Here is a 23,987-nt window from a genome sequence, read left to right as displayed (position 1 = left end):
TTCCAAGAAAACACTACAAATACACATTAGATTAGATTTTAATTTTGATATTCATATATAATATTTTTATTAACCTCCCATATGAAATATGAAAGGGAATCAAAACCCTGCCCCACCCCGCAAACCCTTGCGAGTGGAAAAGAGTCAAAGATTCAAGAATACAACTGAAACAGAACGAGATTACGTCGGTGACTTCCCAAACCGGTGCATACGAAATCTCCAAGATGTAATCAATAAACAAAACTATAACATAAAATGCGGAAGTGACAAGTGACAAGATACTGAGGGGGGAAGTGAACAATCCAATGAGTGTATATTCTAGCTGAAAGAACTCCAAAGACTCAAATCAATGAAAACAATCAGGAATTACATCTCCCATTTTTCTTTACATTTTTCATTCTCAGTTAAAATCCCTGCGATTGGTTGGGACTGGGGACGTTAGATCCCGTTCTGTGATTGGCTGACACGGGATCGGCGCCGGCGCTCTCCGTGCCGATCGAGTTTGATGTTATAGACGCTCTATACGTTTCGCCTAGTTAAATTTTGACGTAACACAAAACCAGTGTCACACGATAGATAGTAAATGATGCCAAAGGTGTCATCTTTTTATTGTATTCTGTTTTCGGCATTAAGAACCTTGACTTAGTTTTAGTTTACACGATGCCGCCAAAAATTTGTCTGTATGGTACTGGTGTAGTTTCTGTATTGTTATTAATTGTCTCCATCGCATTGGTGTTGTTTCACGTATTTCCAAACTTCCTGCACTCAACGATGAAAAAGGTATTTGTTTGGGGATGTTGTACAGTTGTTACTTATGCGTAGTAAAACATGAACTAAATACGCATCCGTTTTCCGGGACAGTGTACCTTTAAAACTGCGTTCTTAAATTATAGGATTGTTCTGCTCAGACTTTGGCAAATGATTTATTTCCAAATCATTCCTGCCGTTCTGTAACAAGCAAGGAATCAAGTTTATAATGAGCTTTAATGGTCATCTGAATGTACTCTAAATATTTATGTTTACCGAAATAGGAAAGCTATAGCGAATGCAAATGTCTTTTAATGTCAGGCGAATTGAGGAGTTCCCCATGAAAAGGGTGCTAAACAGCTTTTCACGAAAAAATGGAAGAGGGCGGAAGTCCGTTTTTGTGCTAGAGTGCAACAAATTATTTTGATCTTTACATGTTGCATACAGTTGTGGTTTTATACTAACTCAGATTTAATCTGCAGGAGATTGTGCTAAAAAATGGCACGGATGTATTTGAAGCCTGGGTGAATCCATCGCCCCCGGTCTACATGCAATTTTACTTCTTCAACGTGTCCAACCCATCGGAGGTGTTGAAAGGAGAGAATCCGTCAGTGACTGAGGTTGGGCCTTACACCTACAGGTAACTCTCAAGAGGGCTGTCACGGGTCCACCCCTCTCGTGTCAGTGTAGGTAATCACTGAACGATAGTAAGTCTCCGTGCTTAAGAAGTTTATGTCTACATAGTTTTCTCGAAGCTCACGCATCACGTCACAGTGTGAAATGCTGGACTTAATGGCTTTGTTCTTAATGGTCATTTCACTGAGAATTCAGCATCTGAATAACATTCTCTTTAATGTTGAAAATTTGAACATGGACAATTTATTTATGTACTATTATTTAAATTATTTGAATATTATTCAAATGTAAATGGTGGTACGTTATATGGTTGATTTGCATTAAAATAGTTAGCTGATTGGGTAAAAGTAAAATGCAGCGCATTAGTTTTGTGAAAATAGTTGTGAGCCTTCAATATATCCATCCATCTTCTATTGGTCAGAAGCATGGAGCCTATCCCCCCCCCCCAGCACGGTACTGGGGTAATCACTGCAGGGCACACAGAGGTGATTAGGCGACATGCATGTGCCACACACACAGAGGGAGCAGGATTTGAACCTGCAGCACTGCTAACCATTGAGTCAGTGTGCTGCTGGACATATAAAGACAGTCTTTTGGCCAACTAGGTTGACATGGTAGATACTTCACTCTTATACATGAAATTTTAAAGAAAAGCAACACAAATATACAGATATGTACAGAACTTAATATTTACACATTCAAATTAAAATATTTTCACATTTTCACACCCAGCCTTCAGACGCTAAACATAAATTCCATCCTGCCACACGCCCATACTTTAGCCTGTGCAGTAAACCTGCTGCTACTCGGATGTGCAATACTCATCTGGTAATTTATGTGTTACTACGTGCAATAATCACTCAGCAGTATTTATTCTATTAATATATCGTATTTCTGTTTCGCTTATGTATATATCATGGTGTATATAGCGCAGAGTTTCTCTTTTATAATTTTATTTCAGTTTCTTATATCTTATATTTTTACGTTCTTGTCTTGTGTCTCTGTGTGACTGTTTAGTAGTAACATGAGCAATTTCCTCCAGGATCAATAAAGTTTTTCTGATTCTGAAATCTTAGCCTTTCAAGTATAAAAATGGGTGCAAGGGCACTAAGTGTAAAAAATGTGTAAGAGTGAAGTATAGGTGTAGTGTCAGTATCCTTTACTGGTTTGGGCTAGGGTATGGCATGCATGGAGCAAAGAGGCATGTGATTGGATGTAAACACTGACCAGAAAAAAAGGCAGGTTTTCCGGGAGTGTTTAAGCACTTGTGTAAGGAAGGGGACACTGACATCATTACTCAGACTTTCATTAATATACAAAAAGACCCAACTGCCTCCATCCAACATGATCTGTGAATCTGAGAAACGAGACAGTTCCATTCACCTCTCAACTAAATCCGCAGTGCAGTTCAACATTTCATCACGTTAGCTTAGCACATCCCGTCCCTTTAACTCGACCCTTCTCCTTCACATGGCTGCTTGGGGTTTGTGGGAATATGATGGCACAGAGGTGTCACCTGACCTACTAGGCGTGCTGCTACTGACCCTCGCCAGGAAAAGCTGGTTGAAGATGGATGATGCATGGAAATAGAACTAAGTTTCCAGTAGGATTCTGAAACTCATTCTGGCAGGATAAATGCGTCATGACATTTTCTTGGGAATTAATTGGGCTTGTGGACATGTTTTGGTCATGATATTTTTAAATTGGCCTTGTGTGATCATGTATGTAAATATGTGTACCGTAGTGGACTGGCATCCCGTCCAGGGTGGCCCCTGCCTCATGCCCTGTGCCATCTGCGATAGGCTCCACACTCACCGCGACCCTATTGTCTGATGCTTCATTCACTCAGAATGTTATGTTTCCTGCAGAGAAATTCGTCCCATGGAGCAAGTCACTTTTCTAGATAATGGTAATGAAATATCTGCAGTCAATCCCAAAACCTACATCTTTGAGCCCAACATGTCCAGAGGACTTGAAGATGACCTCATCAGGACCGTGAACATCCCTGCAGTGGTAGGCTGGGCTCTGTAATTCACTCCTGTACCCCTCGATACATTTTTGCATTGAAGTGCTGTAGACATCTTGTGAATGAAAATATAAGCTTACTTTGCCAGTTTGCATTATTTTTATGGTCACATGTCATGTATAATTATTTTGACATAGCAGTATAATATTGTAATATTTCTAAACATCAGAGGCAGTTTATCTTAATTGAATTATAATAAGTTCTGTATTTTTCCATATTGCCGTTTTGGAAAATGGCTAGGTAAATTACACCAATTTAAGGGCTCATAATGAAAACTGGATTTCAGTTGTATTGTTGTTTCTTGTGTATAACCTTGTTTCATTGTGCATTTGCGTAATAACAGTAACGTTCACTTTGACTTTGAGTAGGTTTATTCCATGACTGTTCAAATGATTTCCTGTTGTCCTTTTGGCAGACTGTAATGGAGAAGTTTAAGGATCATTCCACCATTAGCAAGCTTATCTCTGCATACATGACATCAAAAAACGAAGGACTCTTTGTGACTCGTAAGGTTGGGGATCTGCTGTGGGGATACACAGATGATGTTCTCAATTTTCTGCATACATTTTCTCCAGAAGTAGATCCCAATTTTGGCCTTTTCTACAAGGTAGGTTTCTCTTCCTGCTAGAATTGTATTGTTAGATTTTAGTTGGCATTATTGCACTACAGTATGGGTTTTATGGTAATGAGCATAATATTATAAAAATTTTGTTCTCCGGGTACCTGTTTGTAATTGTAGCACATTTTTACTGGTGCAAATCTACACTTTTTTTTCTTCTCATCAGTAATAATTTTTAAATAGTTGCCTCAATAGTCAGCACACAACCGATTTGGAATGTAGCTGAAACAAGCCATAATATGTGTAAATGAGGTTGCGATTCAAATGAACCATCAAAATGTTTTGTTGCTCACTTAAATGAGCCGCTGGTTTCATTCTTTATGATTCATTTTTTAAATTGTACTTATTTTAGATGAATGGAACTGATGATGGCGAATACATATTCTTCACTGGAAAACAAAATTATACAGACTTTACCAGAGTGGCTAAATGGCGCAATGAAAGGTACAGTCAGTCTGAGCATAATCTCTGCGTTTGGGTGTTGGATGTTGTGCAGTCATTTTATCTTGAATCTGTATCTTCTGCCTACAGCAATCTGGAATGGTGGAGTACAGATCAATGCAATATGATAAATGGAACCAATGCGGCCTCCTTCCATCCCATAATTTCCAAAGACGAGATGCTCTACATGTTCTCTTCGGACCTCTGCAGGTTTGAGGGCCAATTCAAGGCCAGATAATCATTTTCATCCTGAATGAGGAAGCAATTAGTATTGCATTTTAAATCAGTGATTCTCAATCCGGTCCTCAGGGACCCTCAGAGAGTTCATGTTGGGAAACATTTTAAATGATTTACTTCATGAAGAAGGTATGATGTGTAAGAAAGAATTCTTATTTAGTAGGAATGGCAAGATTCACTGATTCTCGTCGGTGCGTCGGCACAAACGTTCCCGGTTCATATTCCCTGATTTAAAAAGTGCACTGGATACAAGTTGGGATGAACTTGCGATATCTCTAACATCTTTGCATCTGTAAAATCCAATTTATTAATATAGAATTATTAGTAGAGGCTCTATGCCTCTATCATTTCAAAATGTGACCAATAATTTTTGATTAGTAATTTTGTATTTTTATCGATTCCCTCTCTCTGAACTGTCTGTACCTCTATCATATTGAATTGCATGAGCTCACATTCTTTTGCAACGTATTGTGTTGAATCAAATTGCGTTGAATTGCTCTGAATCGCAATGGGGTGAATCATACTGTATCGTATTAGTAGTTGCTTCATATATATTTTTAACGTATCGGATTGTGCAATACACATCAAGATGTGTATCGCATCAGCCTCAGAGATGGAGATACACCTCTCTATTAATTAGTCCTTGTTGATTCTTGGTTCTGTCTGGCCTTTTCATAAGAATATAGGAAATTTACAAACAGAAGAGGAGAATTCAACTAATAGCTTAAAGTTGTTAAAATCTTATCTAGCTCTGATTTAAAGGAACCCAGGGTTTTATCTTGCACTACACTAACAGGAAGACTATTCCATACTCTAACTACAGGCTGTGTGAAGAAGTGCTTTCTCAAACCCTGCTAATTTCCACCTTGTATTTTAACTAATAACTATTTGTAGAACTAGTAACTATTTGCTTGAACAGCATCCAGACCTGTTAGTCTTATATACCTAGATCATGTCCACTCTTTGTCTCCTTTGCTCAAGGCTGAACAGATTAGGCTCTCATTTATGCTGGCATTTAATTTCCCTCCAGTTTCCGTAAAATTTAAACTGGGGTTGTTTATTAATGGAATTCACTTTTGATAGAATGTTAAGATTATTTTTTGACAAATGATTCATACTGAGGGGAAATCAATTCAGTTAACTTGAATTGTCGGCACTGGTAGAGTACAAAAAATAATTATTTATTTATTTTTTTGTCTCTTGTGTGATGACGGCAGGTCGATCTATGCCCTGTTTGAGAAGGAGCTGTATGTGATGGACATTCCCGCGTACAGGTTCACGATTCCCAGAGAGGTGTTTGCCAACATCACTGAAAACCCAGCCAACGCAGGATTCTGTGTGCCGGCTGGAAACTGCCTGGGATCTGGCCTGCTCAACGTCAGTGTTTGTAAGCAAGGTAAATGTGACATTTTGTAGACAGGACGGTCATGAGAATTTAACGTAAACATTGATAATACAGATGCACATATCCGATATTCAGATCAGTTTTGGCGCCAATCCAGACCTATTTGATGGATCGGATATCGGCCATACGTGACTGATCCATGTTCGATACTTATTTAGTTTTCTACAGTCTCCTAAAAGGTAGCTCCTATTTCTTGTTAAATCTATTTGTACAATCAATCGCACGACAGCTGTTTCCCATTTTAGACGTGTTAATTCGGCATTCAAGCTAAATGCTAACGCTGCCTCTCAGTCTGTTTGCCACTCAGTGGGTGTGAGCGCAGTGACTTTTGCCTGCGGTGACGTCATGCGCATACCCTTTGCAGCAAGAGGAGCGTAAGATCAGATAAGGTTGGGTGACGATCTAGGCGTATTTTACACTTTTAACAGCAACTAGTAGCACAGCAATTTGCAATCTTTGTAAAATCAGTTTTACAAAGTTTTGAGAGGTGGAAGTAGTTTTTAGTGTGTGCCCTGCACTAAAGAAAGCACATGCAATTGTGCGAGACAACACGAGTATGGAAAAATGAAAGTATATGAAAAAAAAGCAATATATGATTTGGGAGTTGCTAGCTTGGGCTGTTTGCGCAATCGCTACAGCTTGTGAAGTGTAAGTGACGCCGTTCCCAGTGGGACATTGTGGGCCATTTTAAGCATTCGTTGCTTGTGTATACTCTCTTGGAAGATACTGAAATTGAACTGCAAATGCCACAAAAACCCTTAAAACAAGACAAACGAGGTGTAACGGTACGTTATGTATGTTTCTAGTAGCCTAATTAAAGATTTTTTGGCTTACATTTTTTCATTTGTATTTACTAGTTAAAAAACAATATGTATGGTATAAATATTAATATTACATATTATCTATATCTTTAATATAAAAATATATATATTTTTTGTATCGGTATTGGAGGTTGTGTATCGGAATCGAATCAGAAACGAAAACGTGGATTGGCCCATCCCAAATTTTTTTCAGGTTGATAGGTAACCACAATTCAGAAAAATGCATGCATTTTTAATAAATTTTGTACATTTAATTTATTTAGGAAACCCTTTTATCCAAAGCGACATACAGAAACGTACATGGGAGGAGAAAATAATTAATGGAAGTCTTTTTGCAAGATCTCACAATACTTTATTTATAAATAACTGGCATTCTCCAGCATTTATAAATAATTGCCAGTGGACAAATAATTGTCCATTCACCACCAGAGACTGTAAGAGGGGCAGTTATTGAACGCGAAGTGCTCATGCAAAAATTTTAATATTAATTAAAATCCACCCATTCAGAAATCTAGAAAACAGCTTTTGCTCACTAACGGTCACTGGTAGTGAGTGGACACTGGTCATTAATAATGAGTAATCCCTAAATACCATATTGGCCCGAATATAAGACACTGTTTTTTTTTTTCCCCAAAAAATGACATCTGAAAAACTGTGATCATCTTTTGTTCCAGGACTAGAGTTTAAATGTCATTATACACATGTGACAGCAGATGGCATAAATTGTCTGCCTCCTGGCCGAACACTTCAAACATAATCGAAGGAATCAAACGTTGTTTTAGCGATACCATGTCATTTCAGGAATGATCACCATTTCAGCGATCTCCCTGTCTAGGGTCCCTGAGGCGAAGTTTTTCATTTGTTCTGATCCCATTTACTGTCTACAATTAGCTGACATAATTTGACTCTGCAGGGTTGGTCAGTAGGACTAATTATGTAGTTCCCAGCATACTTTGCACCGTCCCCTTACGTATCTTTAAGTAGCGTAAATTAGTATGTGTATTTGTGTATTTATGGTAATAGTAAATGCCATACCTGTGTAATGGTTGTTATAGAAATACTACAATTCATTACCGTGCAACCATGAGTGTTGAGTAAATTGTTGGCTTCCTTGTTTGTGCTTCTGCTAGTATTAAACCAATAGTGGCTGTTAAAAAAGAAAGTAACTCATTTTAAAAGAGCCGCCATCTCCTGTATTAAAATGACTCCAACAAAAGTATTCCAAGGTCTCGCAAAAATACTCGTCATTTTATTGCTCCACCGATAATTTTTTTTTCTAGGTGATTCATGTTTGTCCCCTTAGGGGCTCTGTACCATATTGTTTAAAAAAGTAAATTCTGAATAGAAAACAGCACCTGATTTATTTAATTCAGCATCAAGAAATTCATAAGACCTGATTCAAAGACCACTGGATTTGTGATTTAACATTCATCTGAGTGGTGAACATAGACTCTGGTATGGCAGGGACTGAGACATGAGGACACATCAGGACAACAAAGTAACAGGTTTCAGAGCGTAACAGTGTTATCTTTGTATCATAATGTTAAATAACATAATTTTCAAATGTAAACATGTTGCATCAGCCAGTGGTTATTCTTTATTGTTGTGAAGAAGCAGCTCTTCCATCTCAGGCAGGGCTGCAGCAGACCGTATAGAAGCCTCACATGTTTCTTGTCATTGGTAGCACTGCTTTGCACCATTGCCAAGGCACTGGCATCCTTTCAGCGGAACTTATTCCTTTCAGAGACGTGAAGTTAATGGCCAGTTTATGAAAAGGAAAATGTTTAAAGCAGTGTTTTAATTGTATAATAAAAGTATCACACCCCGTATGCCTTTGAAGGATAAGGCATTCGCCATCAGAATGAACGCAACAAATTAATGGAACAAATTAGCAAAAATGTATATAGCCGATCACATTTCTCAGCAGTGATAGTGCACTCACTAATGTGCCTGATGTGAGCAATAGTTTTTACCTTTTATAATCTCATGGACTAAGAGGGAGAAGTAGGACCACAGGGAGTAAGAAATCTTTACTGTTCTTTTAAGGCCGGATCAGTTTTTGAGCTGTTTCTGTACATTAATCTGCACATCTGTGTCTGATATCAGTGATAACTATAAATAGTATCAGGCCAAAAAGACATGGGCTTGAGTATGTAACTGAGCTTCTTATTAGATGAATGAAACATTAAAAACTGGGATCCTTATTTGAATGACATTAGACGTCTTGTGAAGTCTGCACAATGATACAAACATGATGCCTGAGAAATCTCTTCTCTCCACCTGTAGGGGCCCCAATAATCATGTCGTCCCCTCATTTCTATCAAGCTGATAAGAAATATGTCGATGACATATTTGGGATGAATCCAGTTAAGGAGGACCATGAGACCGTTATCGATGTCAACCCTGTAAGTAAAGTGCAGGATACTTTTTTTGTACAATTTTGATTCGCTGATATGTCAGAGTTTTGCCAGAACTAAAGCTTGTTTTGCAGTGAATGATTTTGGATCTTTCGATCCATATTGTGCAAAAGTCTTAGGAGATCAAATACAATGATGTTTAAATGATGTTCATGTTGCTATAAAACTATGATATTATGTCTGTTAAAGTTTGTGAGCTTAGCCATTTCAAAATCTCTCCTAAAGTCACTCCAGTATTGCAGCATTTTTTTTTTTACTTGGTCATTAGACACCTTGTATGGCTAATCAAGACCTTAATAACTAATTTAATCAGTCAATCAATCAGCTAATTAATTAATAGAGCAAGCATTGAAATTTAATGAATAAATGGAATGGCTGAGGTGCCCGTGAGAAAAGGTTTGGGAATTGAAGCGGTATTCATCTAGTCATCACAATAGTCATCATTGACTACTCATAAGTGACTTTTTTTAGAACAGAAGAAATTCTTGTTTATTTGCATATGTTCTAATGCTTTTTTTCATAATGTTTTTTGTTCATAGCAAAAGTGCATATACTACCCAGATAAATAGCTTTAAACATTTCGTATGAAAGCCTAAGACTTTTGCACAGCACTGTATCTCTAAGAACAAAGATCAGAATTGTTCATAATATTTTGTTTTTCTGTGACACAATGTGTGTGAATATTGGACAATAAAGAAGCTGGACAGAAAGACTATTGATGCTCTGTGACTTTGGTGCTGGCAAAGACTCATAAGACTGACAGAAAACAAAGAAGTAAATTCCTGAGCAATTCAAGCCTGACGTTTCACTTGAAGCACAAATGACTTGGCCTGAAGCTGTATCAGTTGGGACGTATTATGAGAAGACTGTAATTAAGGGAAAAGTTTAAAGTAAAAGATGAATAGGACGGCCTGAGGTTGGATTGGACTTAGTCGTCATATCAGTGGGTAGGCCACTGGGAAACCAGGGAACCATCGATAAGGAAGCGTCAAAACCAAATCCAGAAATCAAAGAATGCTGCAATTACTTTACATAATTATTATAAAGTTCTTAACCATACTTTTCCCTCCACTGGTATAGTACAGTAGAGACAAGTTTTTGATTTGCTGCAGCTGCAGAAACCATGCTATTACCGCAACGTGCAGTTTGATTTTGGATAAGCAAAACATGTTGGTTAGTTACCTGTTCACTTCTTGCATTTTCATTTTAAATGCTCTGCTTGTTAAATTTAGGTCAGCTGATTCTGGTGTTTTCTGAACACATTTTCATGTAAATACTAATGTGGAATTTAACCCTTAAGCAATACTCACATATGAATAGGGCTGATGAAAATGCCAGTGTCTCTGAATTAATTTGTTAGGGTCTACCTTAGTTCTGTTGTATACCTAACAGCCCTTCCTCAAATTCCGATGTCACCTGACGGTCTTGTGATATGTCGTATTCCTTTTCACCAGCAGGTTTTACTGTTAAAATGTAATTTTTTTCCTAATACTTGAAGAATTCATTCAGTAATTTCCATATGTAGTTTTGGCATGATGCTCAGTTTTGAGATTTATGGGAGTTGAAAGCCTTCATTACACACATATGCAAGACTCCCTTATATACCTAAAGATAAGATTTGTGGCAACAAGAAAAAAAAAAACATTTCTCCTTATTTAATGCGTTGAAGCAATTGATTAAATACTATTATTGTACCCCAAAACACAAATAAACACTTAGTCTTTATGAACTGTTATGTATTATATTTATTGTTTTTTTTTACGCATTACTATCTTATACTTGTTTTCTTCTTAATTTACCAAAAAGGTTAGGTGACAAGAAAAAAATCTGTTAGCACAAACAGGAACTCCAAAATTAACGAATAGTTAAAGTAGATCTTTGAAAACAAAGATTATAAATCAAGGGTAATTATTATGCTCTTAGGTTTGGGGACTTGAATTCTTAAGTGTGAGAGAAAACAGCTTTCTTAGATAAGAAAAGTTCTTATTAGTGATAAACAGAATTCTCTAGTCCTGGCCGTGGCTTCCTTAAAGAGGGAAGTTCATCTCGTCCTGCCTAGGCAGGCCAAAGTCCTGAGTAATAAGCTGCAGTATGTTCTATCATGTTGTAACAGGGGTCTTTAGACGTTGGCAGTTGGGATCGAGCCAGATTCCCAGACAATAGTGCTTGGCGAGAGCTGGTACGGCATAAGCCTAATTAACTATTTGTTCTTGATAAAGCCTGCTATACTTAGGCCATACTGTTGGCTATGATGACAAATTACTTCAGTTTTCCTTATTGATTATTTCAGTAGCTTGTTCATTTAATAAACTAAAGAGGAGTCAAAGTCCTCCAAGCATGATGATCTCTTATCTCGGTATATTGTTCTGACAGGTTGTGGCTGTTAAGTCGTGCTCTTTACACTGCTAATAAAAACAGAAAAACAACTTTTCTTGCCCTTGTTTGAATGGTTAACATCGTTATGCTATGGATCAAAAATATTTATTTTATGTCTCATTTGTAACGTGCAACAATATGAAAAGTAATTTCACTGTAAAATTCATTGATGCATTTTGACAAGGCCCCTTACCAAAATAAAAAGCTTTTAGCTGTAATATAACCACAGACATAATGATAATTTTAAGGGAAAATATAACCCATTTTCTTTTCTTAGCTCACAGGTTTTCTTCTGAGAGCAGCCAAGCGAATACAAGTAAATGTGTTTGTTCGTAAATATTCAGCTTTCAGGTAAGATTTCTGTCAGCCAATAACCTTGGGACCTTGTGCTGTAGGATAACTTGTGTCAAGTGTATATATACACACACGCACACACACGCACACACACACACACACACACGCACAAAGAAATTAATTAAAGAAATGTGTAACTGCGCCTGCAATAACATAGCCATGTCATTTGTTGTAGCTATTTTTAAAAGTCAATTATTATTTATCACAGTTACCATCATCATAAATTGCATTTACACTCTTTGGCCACCGTCTTGGTATTTGCTCATTAAAGCAAACTACCAGATACTGTTCGAAGCATTAGAATAGGCAAGACGAGATCTGATTGATTTTGAACATATATAGTTTGATTTTTGGTCCCTGCATCTCAAAAAGCCAAACTCCCAGAATTTTCTTGCATTAGTGTCAAGGGTTTATGGTGCTACAAGTGAATAAATATATTTTTTTAAAAATCCAGTCACCAGCAGTTCTGTAGGTTAAAGACACCTTTTTACTGAGAGGCGTCAGAGGAGTATGATGAAAAGAAAGCTTTAAATGACTACAGTACTACAGTGGTGTTCAGAAGAGCATGTCTAGCTTTAGTGAAGCAGACAATCTCATTTCAAGCCCTGTGTTTAATTTGTGGTGTTGTGCCAAAACTTCTGCTAGAGCTAAATCTTCATAGTTTTCTCCTCGACTTTCAGTCATCCACAATTTTATGGCTTTGTTGCGTGTAGCAAGATGGAATCCATTCTTTGCTCAGGCATTCCTAATCACCCCAGCATTTTGTAGCTATTACTGGCAGAATGGAAAAACAGTTCATGGAATGTTCTACAGCAAACATCCTAAAGGGTGGGAAAATATCTTACAATAGAGGGTTGATCATCCTTGATAAATATGTCACAATTAATAATGTGATCTAATGCTTTGGGAATCTTGTACAGCACAAGGAAAAAATATAATTATATAAATATAACAAAGTTGACCAGTCTAATTTAAATGGATTTCAAACAGTAGATCCCAACATGATTTTCTATTTGAATTGCCTGTTTATACAGTTATATTGAAATGTGCCTCAATATGTTGTTCTGTATGTGAACGAGCAATCAGAATCTCATACTCTTTCCATTAAACCGAAATGATCTGGTATCTTATTTCAAGCTTAACTATCATTATCTTCGCTCTTTCCTTCTCACACTGGTGTGTTCTTTGTGCCCCCACGTTTACACTATTTTAAAATGGACAACTGCTTTCTTATGTGTAGAAGCAGTTTATGGGGTCTTAATATGAATTTCAGTCTGATGTTTTGTAGGGGAAAGGTCAGTTAACACATTATTCCTTTCTTTTTTTTTTTTTTTCCTGCAGCCAGACCGGTAATGTCAATGACTTAGTGTTTCCTGTGATGTATCTCAATGAAGTAAGTCCTTGAAACCTTATACCTTTGTATTGTTTTTTGGCACTCATTGTCCCACCTGTTCCTTCACAATCAGAATGAGAACAATGTATGCTAAAATTATACAAACAATAGACAGAAACTGTCACTATCCACATCATCTAAGAACATTTTGCCGATTTCGATAAGATGACAAGATGGGTGGAGTCAGAGCAGCTAGGGGCAGGCTCACGTGAGAGGCACTTTATTTACCAAAAACCCAATGAATGAAACACCAGCAGTGGGGGAAATGCATGTCTTTGGGAGGGTGTGTTCAGAATCAGGTCAGAGTGCATGCAGGCTGAGCATTGTGAAGGGTGGGGCCCCAGCATCCTAATGGGATTGTCAGGTGGCAATTTATAGGAAGACCAGAGTACAGCCAGTACTTCCCTCTTCCATTTTCCATCTTGTCTGTTCTGTCTCCTTACCTCTCGTCGCTCTCCAGCGTTTCCGAATAGGTTAATTGGCAGGGAATAGACCACACAAACCTGCCAGTTCCCTCATTCGCTGCCACCCTGGTCCTGACATCCCTGCGACCACATCGTTAAAACACAGACCTCTAGATAAGGGCCACGTTACCAGAAACATGCTGAAAACTCTGAGCTATTTACAGTGGAGAAGCTGGGAAATTGCTTCACTCTTTGATCTGTGCTGCCTGCTTCATATAGTAATGTTTCTCTTTCAGAGCATAATTATCGACGAAGGGTCGGCCAGAACCGTGAGGGAGGTGGTCACTAAGGGGGCGATAGTTATTAACATCCCCTTCTTCATAATGGGACTAGCGATATTAATTGGTGTCATCTTCATCATACTTGTGTGCAAGCAGCGAGGACCTGAGGTAGGTTTTGCATGCGAGTACCTGGTATACATGATGATCTAGTGCATCAAAAGCCGATCTATTACATTTCCACCCATTTTTATTTCTTTTGTAGAATAATAATATGAGTAGCATCCTTGCTCCCTACTGTATCTTCAGGGTTTCAGTTTAAATCCAGCCTTCCTAACTAGCCTAAATGTACTCTCACAGATAGGTACAGTTAATCTAAACGTTTTAAACTTTGCAATGTGCAGTTTGAGTGGATTTCTTTTAGTAAATGACTGTTAATTGTTTTGATATGGCACAAAGATATTTAAATATTAATTAGGTGGTGTATACCTGATACGGAATGGATTTCAGTTTGTTATAGAACATACTGACTTTACTTTGCTCTTCTTCTCAGTCAACTCCAGCAGAACAGGAGCCTCTGCTGAAGTCATAATTCCAGCAGCACAAAGAATCATGAGACGACAAAAGTCACAAAATCAGCTGCTTGTATCGAATGTGTTACTTTAAAACTCTAATCCTGCTTTTTCATAACAAACAATGGTTTTGTTGAAGAAATCTGCTTTATTCACCTTTTAGCATGGTTTCAAGGAATTTTTGCACTAAAGGGAGGCTAATGTAAGCACTCTGATGTTAAAGTAACATCTGTTGTGTGCTTTGGGAACATTTTTAGTAAATGATTTGATTCCATTTTTATATACTAATTTATAGATGCATGATGGCATTTCTGTAATGCAAAGTCTGTATCATATGCATGGGAAGATTTCTGTGTTTTAACAAAGACTACTCACAACTGCTAAATTTCCTCTAACCTTCACAGTGAGATTTTTGAATAGTCAGTGAGAACTTCTATTGTAAATATTGTAGCCCCGAGGCAACATAGAGATCTGGCTCCATTGGTAGCTCCTCCCTCCTGTGTGTGCGTGTGTGTGTGTGTGTGTGTGTGTGTGTGTGTGTGTGTGTATGGGACCAAATTTCCCCACGGTGTGATAAAAACCTGTTGGTTTGACCTTTTGGGGACATTTTTTTAATGTTTTGACTGAAAACTAAAAATGCCAAGGTCTTGTATTGTTTGGTTACTTATGGTTAAGGTTAAGGCTGGGTAGGGGTGTCATAGTTTGTATTAGGGTTTTTCCTATTGAGATCAATGACTGATTCCCACAAAGGTGGTGTTTCTATGTGGAGTTTGCATATTCTGCGTGCATCTCCATGGCTTTCCTCCACGTAGCCTGGTGCCCACCCCAGCCCAGTGCGCTGTGCTGCCTGGGATAGATTCCAGGTGACCCTGACCAGGAAAAGCAGTTGGAAGATAGATGTACTGTCCAAAGGCCATCCAACTTCCTCCTGTTTGTTATTAAAAAAAGCATCACTTCCATGAATTATATGAAAAATAAATCTTGTCTTGTATGACCAGATATGCTCCATAGTCTTAAATTGTAAAATCGCTAGGTTTGATTGTGCTATTTTTATTATAGAAAAACTGAACTAAAAGAAATATGAAGATGCCCAGTATTGACTCTACAGCTTACTACTTACACATATAATGCATTAATTTACACTGAAGTTCGATGTTGTGAACTCAGATCCAGGAATGAAAAGCATCTGAACTTTTGAACTGTGGATTGTATGGTAACTGAAAATAATAATTTTCATTTAAGGTGTACTTTGAACCGGTGTGTCAATGATGAGTTATATTTGTGCATTAATTGTGGTAATTTCCCTTTCCAAGTCATTGGAGTTTGACTCGACAAACCATCATTTATTGCATTTAAAATCTGTGTATTGATTCATTATGCAAAATATCTTCAGCAACAATAATACTCATTGAAAAAAAACACTGAAATATTAACAGTACTTACATTGTTAGCGTACAGTTGCCAAAACTATGTACAAATAAATAAAAACTTTGTCTCTGTATTTACATTTTTTCTGGTATATTGAGTACAAGCAAGCACTTAGCAAGAAGTCTAATGTATCACATCAATTCAGATGTCCTGTTTATTTAGAATTGCATAAGGTTTTGTATGCATGGTGATAAATTGAATATTCACTAAAGGATTGCCTTTTAATTTACAAGAAAATTCTGATATTACAAATCAAATTGAAGTGTATTTAATATCTCAGTGTTTCCAGGAATCCAGAATAATGTGTTGATTGTACATCAGTACTTTGACAGACATTTTAGGTTGTTTTTCTGTCACATATGTATATTTGTTAAATGGTATATTAATATGTTTAATTATGCTGTCTTTGTTTACGGTTCTAATCAGAAATTTAAGTGATGTTGGAAAAACAATGTGTAGATCTCTAATGAATGATGATAAAGAAATATCCGAAGATGTTTGAAACGGGAAGCCATTAAAAAAGGGTCAGTTTGTGAATTTCTTGTTTGGGGGAGGCCCAAGCAGGATTTTTCCCTCCCTTTTTTATGATGAAAAAACCTGGAAAGAGCAGGTTTGTGCCCTGTAAAGAAGAAATATAAGTGAATAAATATCACATTAGGGACTGATAGGATGATTAACAAGACAGCTTCAGGAGAAATTAAAGAAAAAACCTGCATGACCATTGGAGAAATTAACATTCTAGATTATTTTAATACACATTTTAATTGTTCATACTGTCCGGCCTTTTGTATATGCTAATATTTTATGTGGCAAGAACAGCAGTTTTGTGCAATTACACTAACCTGCAAAATTTGGTCCCACACTCAGAGTGGTCGCGGCAACTGGCTCCAATGGGTCTGAGAGTGTTCCAGCGCCATAGCAACGATCGCTTAGCTCGTTGAATGAGGCCTTCACTCTCTTCTTGGGAAATTGGAGCTGTTTGTACCTGCTAAAGCAGACACCTATGGGTCATTCATGCGTCTGACTCCGACTTACAGAGAGATGCCGATCTTCCTGCTGTGTTACTTGTGTTAGTTACATACTGTATGTATGCCGCTCTCATTCTAGTTGGAGCTTAGTCTTCTCTTTATTCAGCAATGCAGTTGTTGAAACTCCCTAGGTTTTTTCCATTAAAAAAAAAACTAATTTAGCAAAGCAAAATTTTGTATGCTACCATTTGTTTTCTGCATGCAGTACTTGTATCCGAATTCCATTAGCAGGCTAAAAATCCCGATAGGCAGGCATGGTAGTAATGTCACTATCTTGGTTTAATAAGGCAGATTATTATATCTTAAAAAGTGCAATATCCTTGCAAGTGATTCATTTTACAGCATTTTTGGTAATTTTAGCCAATGAATACAAACAAATTATTGCAGTTGCAATTATGACTATGAAAGAAATGTCATTAAAATATGTAAGACTGTGAACTCACTGGAGATAATAAGCAGAGATTATATTTCTAATTATCTAGAAGCATTTCTAGAAGTATCTTACCCGGAGGATAGAAACGAGGCACAGGAACAGTAAGGCAAACGTGGCAAGTGTCTTCATGTTTGAAAAATGCTGATGATACCTTGAGCTTTGAGCACTGTGAATATTAGAAAGGTATCCAGCTTTTATATTCCAAAAGATTATCTCTTGATAATTGTTAAGGACACTGATCACCACAGGTCAGTGATCAAAGGGCATCCTGGAAATTAGGATGATTCCACGTATACTAAGTTAAGGTGGCTTTTCGCTGCTAATCATGTGTTTGGACTCTGAGATATTGTTGACACACATGCTGTTAAAGTAATAAAAGGGGCTGCTATCACTCAGTGGTCTGCCACATTTCATTCTGGATGAAATACCTAAAGCAGTGTTTTCCAAACCGGTCTTCAGTGACCCACAGCCGGTCCACATTTTTGCTGCCTCCAAGTTCCCTGCCAGACAGTCCACATGCCGGCAGCTGGGAGGGAGCAAAAACGTGGACTGTCTGGCAGGGACCGGTTTGGAAAACACTCATCTAAAGTAAGGCAGACTGAGTTTATTTGTATAGCTGATTTCATAGGCAGGGGTAATTCAAAGTTTTTAACATGAACATATTAAAATACAGGTCAACCTAAAATTGCAATATTATAAAAGAGACAGGAACCCACTTCTGCGTCTCACCTGCAGGGTTGGGGGTTTGAGCCCCATTTCCTCTCTTTGTGTATGTTCACTGCATGTCGTTTGCATCTCCTGCCCATGTTGTGTAGGTTTCCTCCGGAGTCTCTGGTTTCCTCCTGCATTCCAAAGACATGTGCTTAGACTGTTTGATGTCTGTAAATGTCCTGTAGAGCATGTCTGGATGTATGCTCTGTGAGGGACTGGTATCCCATCCAGGCTATACTGTGTTGGCCCGAATAACTGGTCAGAAGATGGATAGATGTAGAACAAATTACAGAACATTTAAAAGTTTAGTGCTTAATCTGCAATGTGCGGCTCTGGTTAAGCCTCTGTATCCAGGACTGGAAGGTCATTGGATTGTTGTTGGCAGAGTGATCCAGCCTTTGAGCGAGACCCTTAGCCCCAATTGCTCCAGGACTGTATGACTGTCCTCTTCTCTCAATTCTATGTCATTTTGGATTAAAGTGTCTACTAAGTAAATAAGCTAATCAAAGGCACAAGAGAACATGTGGTCGTCTAGTTTGAACTGAAACGTGGCTACAGTTAGGGCACATCTAAGATCATTAGAGCATATTTTCTTTTCATGTTGGTAGCATAGTGGCTAAAAGCCTTACTGAGTCTAGATCTAACTCTAGGCACTACTGAACTTTCCCTCGTAATCTAAGAGGCCTGCCAGGCGTCTACTCTCCGGGCATGTCAGCCAATGTATTTTGATCCTGCGCCAACATATAAGCAAATAGTACGGGAAGCCAATGAAAGGATCTGAGAGTAGACGTTAAGTGTTCATTTTTGTTCCTTGTAGATATCCTTGCATGAGTTGATTAAGTTGCAGTTGTCCTGTTGGCAGTTTCGCTTGTTGCTTACTCTGAGAACAGCCATGGGTGTTGTCAGCTTGTCACTTATCATAGTGGGAACCCACTGAGGTCACAGGTGGATAGAGGTGATAGGATTTTGAGGGGGGGGGGGGCAAAACTTTTGGAATGGCACTTAAGGACTAGCTGATGTGACGACAGAGAGCTAAGTGCCAGTGCATATAGCATTTCGGCAGATCCTCCATGCTTTTTGGTGAACACACAATGGGGTGTTGGGTAGTGGGCGGGGGAGGAGGGAGGTTATGATTGTGCTGAATTTCGTGGCTGAAGTTTGTAACCAGATCTTTCTCTGCCGTCTGATATAGGTCACTGTGACTTCTGCTCAAAGGCTGATAGTTGGCCCCGGATCAAGTCCTTGGTTTGTAGATGTTGTGGCTCCAGACATTCCTGCAGTCTGTCACCCTCGCAGGTCATCTTCCTGAGCCTGGGCAAACGTGTGCCGTTTTTGAGGTGGTAGATGCTTGTTCAATGTTTCTGAGCAGGTGGTGGGCAGGTTAGGAGCAGATGGGTTACTGGAGGCTAAGTCCCTAATCATGCTGCCAGCAGGCCAGGGGTAGATTGGCAGCAGGCCAGAGTCTTTGTGCTGCTGATGTTTTGGCTGCGATGTGTCTGTTACGGATTGGGACGAAATTGGGGATGCTGTAGGCTCTTTTCGTGTGTTTTATTTTTCTCTTCTAACAGGCAGACACGTCGGGACCGGATTGGAAGATTGATGACTGTCACCCCGGTCGTTGTTCTGGTTGGCCGTCTAACCGGCGCGTCGTCTTTAAAACGAAGCCTGGCTTACTAAGCGGCCATCTTCTGGAGCTCAGCAGCGTTTTTCCACATGATACTGCCCGCGGTCGTCCAGCCATTATCATCACCACTATTGCTAGCTTGGAGTCTGGGTTACTTTCTCTTTGTAAATGTATTCTCAGGGTAAATAAATAATTGGAAAGAACAGACTTGAGAGTTTGAGCATTTGCTCCTGTTTGTTAGTATAGCAGAACCCTTTTTGTCATTTATCCTGACCCTAAACAGTGTCACCATGTTCCTCGCATTGTGGGTGCGATGTGTCATGCAGAATTACACCAGAAGGATTTCAAAACTGGGAAGGTCCCTGTATCCTGATTGGCCGGTGTGTCAGTGCACAGGGGAAGATGGGTGAAGGAGGAGAACCGAAAGTTTTCCGTTGGCACTCTCGCTCCAGTTCTGTTTAGGAGGAGGCTATCTGGTCTCGAAAGATTGCGAAACTTTGATAACAGATGGAAATTGTCAATCAAACTGAATCATTTCAAGATGCAGTTTCCATGGAAACTAATGAATATGACCTTTTTGAATGCCAAATGAATGTTTGGATTTTTGTACATGAAGTTTGGAAGTGTGTCCTGTGAACATTATTCAAGTTTGCATGCACAATAACCCAGTCAGCTATTTGATGATTAGGCAATTTTTGTGGGAGTTTCTCATTTACAGTAGAGCTAGAGCAGGGGTCACCAACCTTTTTGAAACTGAGGGCTACTTCACGGGTACTGAGCCATACGAAGGGCTACCAGTTTGAAACGCCCCCTAAACTTATCTAAACTTCATGTATAATAAACATGTTTTAAATGCTTTTTTTTAGATATTGGTATTTTCAAACCTATATACTGTAAATGCAAATGTGATTGAAGAAGAATAGCAACAGGATAAAATAAAATTTTAGATGCTGCTCACTGGTGAGTTGTGCTATGTTGGTGACCCCTGAGCTAGAGGCATTGCGAAAACAGCATGTGATATTGCCTTTGCCGCCACCGTTTCTGATGGTCAAGTCATTCACTATAAGAAGAGTATATTGAGCAAGAGACGGAGTACTTGAAAGCCCTTTGTTCTTACTAGCAAGTGTTAAATTTCTGTCTCTATCCTCATCAGACCAAACAGGTTTGTTTGGTCACACTTTACTTGATGAGGAACAAATAACTTCAATTACTACTCAAGAACAAATCAACTAATACAGTACCTGCATGAAATACATGAACCATCATGACTGATTAACGAATATGATTTCAGTATGTAACTCAACAAACATGGTGTCAGTGCATAACTTACACTTAGTTACTTTTTAATTAATGCATAAGTAAGCATGTACTACTACATTATTTGTGCCCCATCAAGTAAATTGTTTTGGCTCATTTTCTTGAGAAATCATCTTGCACAGTTTCAGATCCATTTTGCATGCAAATGGGCTGCCAGATTCCTGTGTAGTTGCTATGGTATGATAACATTAGCTAGTTTGGGCTTTGAAGTAGCTTTAGCCCTTCAAGCAACATCTGGGGAAGAATTCAACCACACATGAAACTGGCGGTTTCGTGATGCATACAGTATATAGCACCATGTTCTGAGCCATCGCACAGCAGTCTTGTAAACAAATTTGATCCTCATCTGACTAGGAAACAACTTTATCTGGTGCTGAGTACTGTAAGGACTGTTGACTCTCCTCTTGACAGTGAATAACAACTGGAAAGTTCTTCATCCTTTCCTGATAGAGGGGAAGAACAACAAGAATCCCCATTTCCGATATGACGTCCTCTGTTAGACTGTTCAGCTCCCTATACCTGCTCAATATGAGCATTTAATGAAATTTCCAACCCCTGGAAAATAATTTACCCCGATCTTTAACAAATAAGCAAAAAATGAACGCATTGCTGTCCTGCAAAGTCAAAATACAGGATCAACGTTGTCTCCACCAACATTGCTAGTAGCAATTAAGTCAATATTACTGCACTTAGCACCAACAAATTGTAAAAGCCAGGCAGATTCCACAGGAAAATAAAACATTGTAATGGGGTCTGCTCACTGCTGTGTGCCACTAGTTATTATCCCCTAAATAACTACCCTCTGTCTGGTGACATGTATCTTATGCCATATGACAGGACTCAGCTACTTGAGTTAGTCATGGAAGCTATCCATTACAACAGTGGTATGAACCTTTTTTGCCAGGGCCCATCTAGGGATGATCCCTCCACAGATATACACCAAGCGACCCCAAATAAACTTTAATTTTTAAATACAATTAATCAAAATTTCATTATTTTAATTTGCCATTGTCTTATAGTGTGTTTATGATAATGTTAAATACTTCTAAAGGTTTCATTTTCCAAATTCTCTTCCCACCCCCCCACAATTCCTCCATGCTCCCCCAGGGCGGTGTGCCCCACAGTTTGAACACCTCCGCATTCAAACAATTTTAGTGATTCGGGTAGAAGGTCATGGGTTGATGCGTAAGACTGTGAGTCATGTAACAGAATATTAAAAATGAGGAACAAGCATAATCATACAGAAATGAGTGGTGCTCTTTGCTTTAATAAAGGTAACAGTCTAATGTGTTTAAATGTCAGGCCAAATATATCTATCAGCATGCGATTCAGTGCAAAGCGTTATGTATAAATTTTTACATATTCTTCCTTTCAGCTCTCCACCATGAGCAGGCTGTTGGCTGTTGGGGGGGTACATTCCTGACACCTGCTAAACATTTCAAAACACAAGAGCACTTCAGTTCCATCCAAAGGCTGGTGGAGGATTTTTCTTGCCCATTCTGCCTCAAATACACAATGCATGTGTCAGTAGCCTCAAGCTACTAACTTGTTGCCTCCATTCATTCTAGAATAATTAAAGTAGATGTAGTAGGTGAAAGCAGTTATGGGTCATAGCTACACCATTCAGATTAATCGAGTCAGTTCGGTTCATAGCCACAATCTGGAATCATCAAGTCAGTCCATCTCAAGCAAAGAGCACACACCCCTAGTGTTCCAGACACTCAATACATCGAAAGCTCTATAATACTGAGATTACACATAAGGGATTAAAACAGCGGCAAAAGTAAACCGGACCCTGCTACCTCCTGATGTCAATGGATTATTCTGCCTTTAACAGAAATTGCAAGGGTGACAATGTTTAGGTCTTAAAGAACCAAAAAATGGTTCATGACCCCTCAACAAGGAGAAGTGAGGACTTGCAAAACCCTTCTTATAATGTGGACCTGACAGTTCATTTCACTGTAACACTGCTAACATCATCATGTGGCATAACGCAGTTGTGTGAAATAAATGTTTTCTAAGGTTTTCTAAATCAAGGTTAGAATGATTATGGAAAAAACAGTAGCTAATTTGCTGGGGTGACACCTAAAGCACATAATCAGTGCAATACCGGTGAGGTGCTTTTAATGTAACTGATCATGGATGCATTTATTATCAAAACAGAAAATAAAGCTCATGTAAATTTTAACATTCCACTGACTGTCACATTCCAGTGAAGCTCATTGGAGATGGTAGACTTTACTACATGTTCACTTTCAGTTGTCTGATTAGAACAGGTGTCTGTTTACTAACCCCCAGGGAGGGGATCAAGTCATCAGTTCTGGATCAATAACTCACGTCCCCACCTGTGACTACCCCTGCAAGTCAGTGACTTAAGTTCCCTCCCCGACTACCCCATATGTTCAGAAAGCAGGGAACAATTGTAACTTTCTTGACTAGCCAACAAAACAACACAGCGTGTAGTCAGAGTATGGAATAGTCTTCCTGATAACATAGTGCAAGCTGAATCCTTGGGTTCCTTTAAATCAGAGCTAGATAAGATTTTAACAACTGAGCTATTAGTTAAGTTCTCCCCAAGCGAGCTCGATGGGCAGAATGGCCTCCTCTCGTTTGTATAGTTCTTATGTTCTAAACAAAAAGTTGCTATTACTTGCTATGCAGCCCTAAATTTCACCTAAAATTCATTTAATTTCAAATGCAGCCTGTAGTCAGGGTTAGCG

General features: G+C 38.6%; 2 protein-coding genes across 3 annotated transcripts; one reads left to right on the top strand and one right to left on the bottom strand.

Moving 5' to 3' along the window:
* The first annotated feature begins 473 nt into the window (after positions 1-473).
* scarb2c (scavenger receptor class B, member 2c) lies at positions 474-16,227 on the top strand. The gene is made up of 12 exons (XM_023828728.2): positions 474-780; positions 1,230-1,387; positions 3,252-3,396; positions 3,825-4,016; positions 4,381-4,472; positions 4,560-4,679; positions 5,924-6,102; positions 9,219-9,337; positions 12,003-12,076; positions 13,421-13,472; positions 14,173-14,325; positions 14,708-16,227. Exons 1-12 carry the CDS (start codon positions 661-663, stop codon positions 14,744-14,746), a joined length of 1,443 nt encoding a protein of 480 aa, XP_023684496.1. The 5' UTR covers positions 474-660; the 3' UTR covers positions 14,747-16,227.
* Positions 16,228-16,276: 49 nt separating this feature from the next.
* On the bottom strand, positions 16,277-17,817 carry LOC140592129 (liver-expressed antimicrobial peptide 2). Of its 2 annotated transcripts, none has more exons than XM_072714640.1 (3): positions 17,688-17,817; positions 16,997-17,139; positions 16,277-16,773 (listed from the first exon to the last, which is right to left on the bottom strand). In XM_072714640.1, exons 1-3 carry the CDS (start codon positions 17,742-17,744, stop codon positions 16,737-16,739), a joined length of 237 nt encoding a protein of 78 aa, XP_072570741.1. In that variant the 5' UTR covers positions 17,745-17,817; the 3' UTR covers positions 16,277-16,736. The 2 variants fall into 2 exon arrangements, with proteins under 2 accessions (XP_072570741.1, XP_072570740.1); XM_072714639.1 differs by having other exon boundaries at positions 16,997-17,142; positions 17,688-17,816.
* Positions 17,818-23,987: the final 6,170 nt, after the last annotated feature.

The sequence above is a fragment of the Paramormyrops kingsleyae genome, chromosome 7 (genome assembly GCF_048594095.1).
Source record: "Paramormyrops kingsleyae isolate MSU_618 chromosome 7, PKINGS_0.4, whole genome shotgun sequence".
Taxonomy (NCBI): domain Eukaryota; kingdom Metazoa; phylum Chordata; class Actinopteri; order Osteoglossiformes; family Mormyridae; genus Paramormyrops; species Paramormyrops kingsleyae.
Note: the sequence above shows the minus strand (reverse complement) of the source record. Positions and strands in the feature narration are given on the sequence as shown.

What these genes read in the sequence shown, in the direction of transcription:
- scarb2c (XM_023828728.2), top strand. Translation starts at nt 661, where the DNA reads ATGCCGCCAAAAATTTGTCTGTATGGTACTGGTGTAGTTTCTGTATTG. An exon ending in TGCACTCAACGATGAAAAAG is followed by an intron (nt 781 to 1,229) that starts GTATTTGTTTGG and finishes TTTAATCTGCAG; the next exon opens with GAGATTGTGCTAAAAAATGG. An exon ending in TTCTCTTCGGACCTCTGCAG is followed by an intron (nt 4,680 to 5,923) that starts GTTTGAGGGCCA and finishes TGATGACGGCAG; the next exon opens with GTCGATCTATGCCCTGTTTG.
- LOC140592129 (XM_072714639.1), bottom strand. Translation starts at nt 17,744, where the DNA reads ATGAAGACACTTGCCACGTTTGCCTTACTGTTCCTGTGCCTCGTTTCT. An exon ending in GCCTCGTTTCTATCCTCCGG is followed by an intron (nt 17,143 to 17,687) that starts GTAAGATACTTC and finishes TGTCTGCTTTAG; the next exon opens with CAGGTACAAACAGCTCCAAT. An exon ending in TGTGGGACCAAATTTTGCAG is followed by an intron (nt 16,774 to 16,996) that starts GTTAGTGTAATT and finishes TCTTCTTTACAG; the next exon opens with GGCACAAACCTGCTCTTTCC.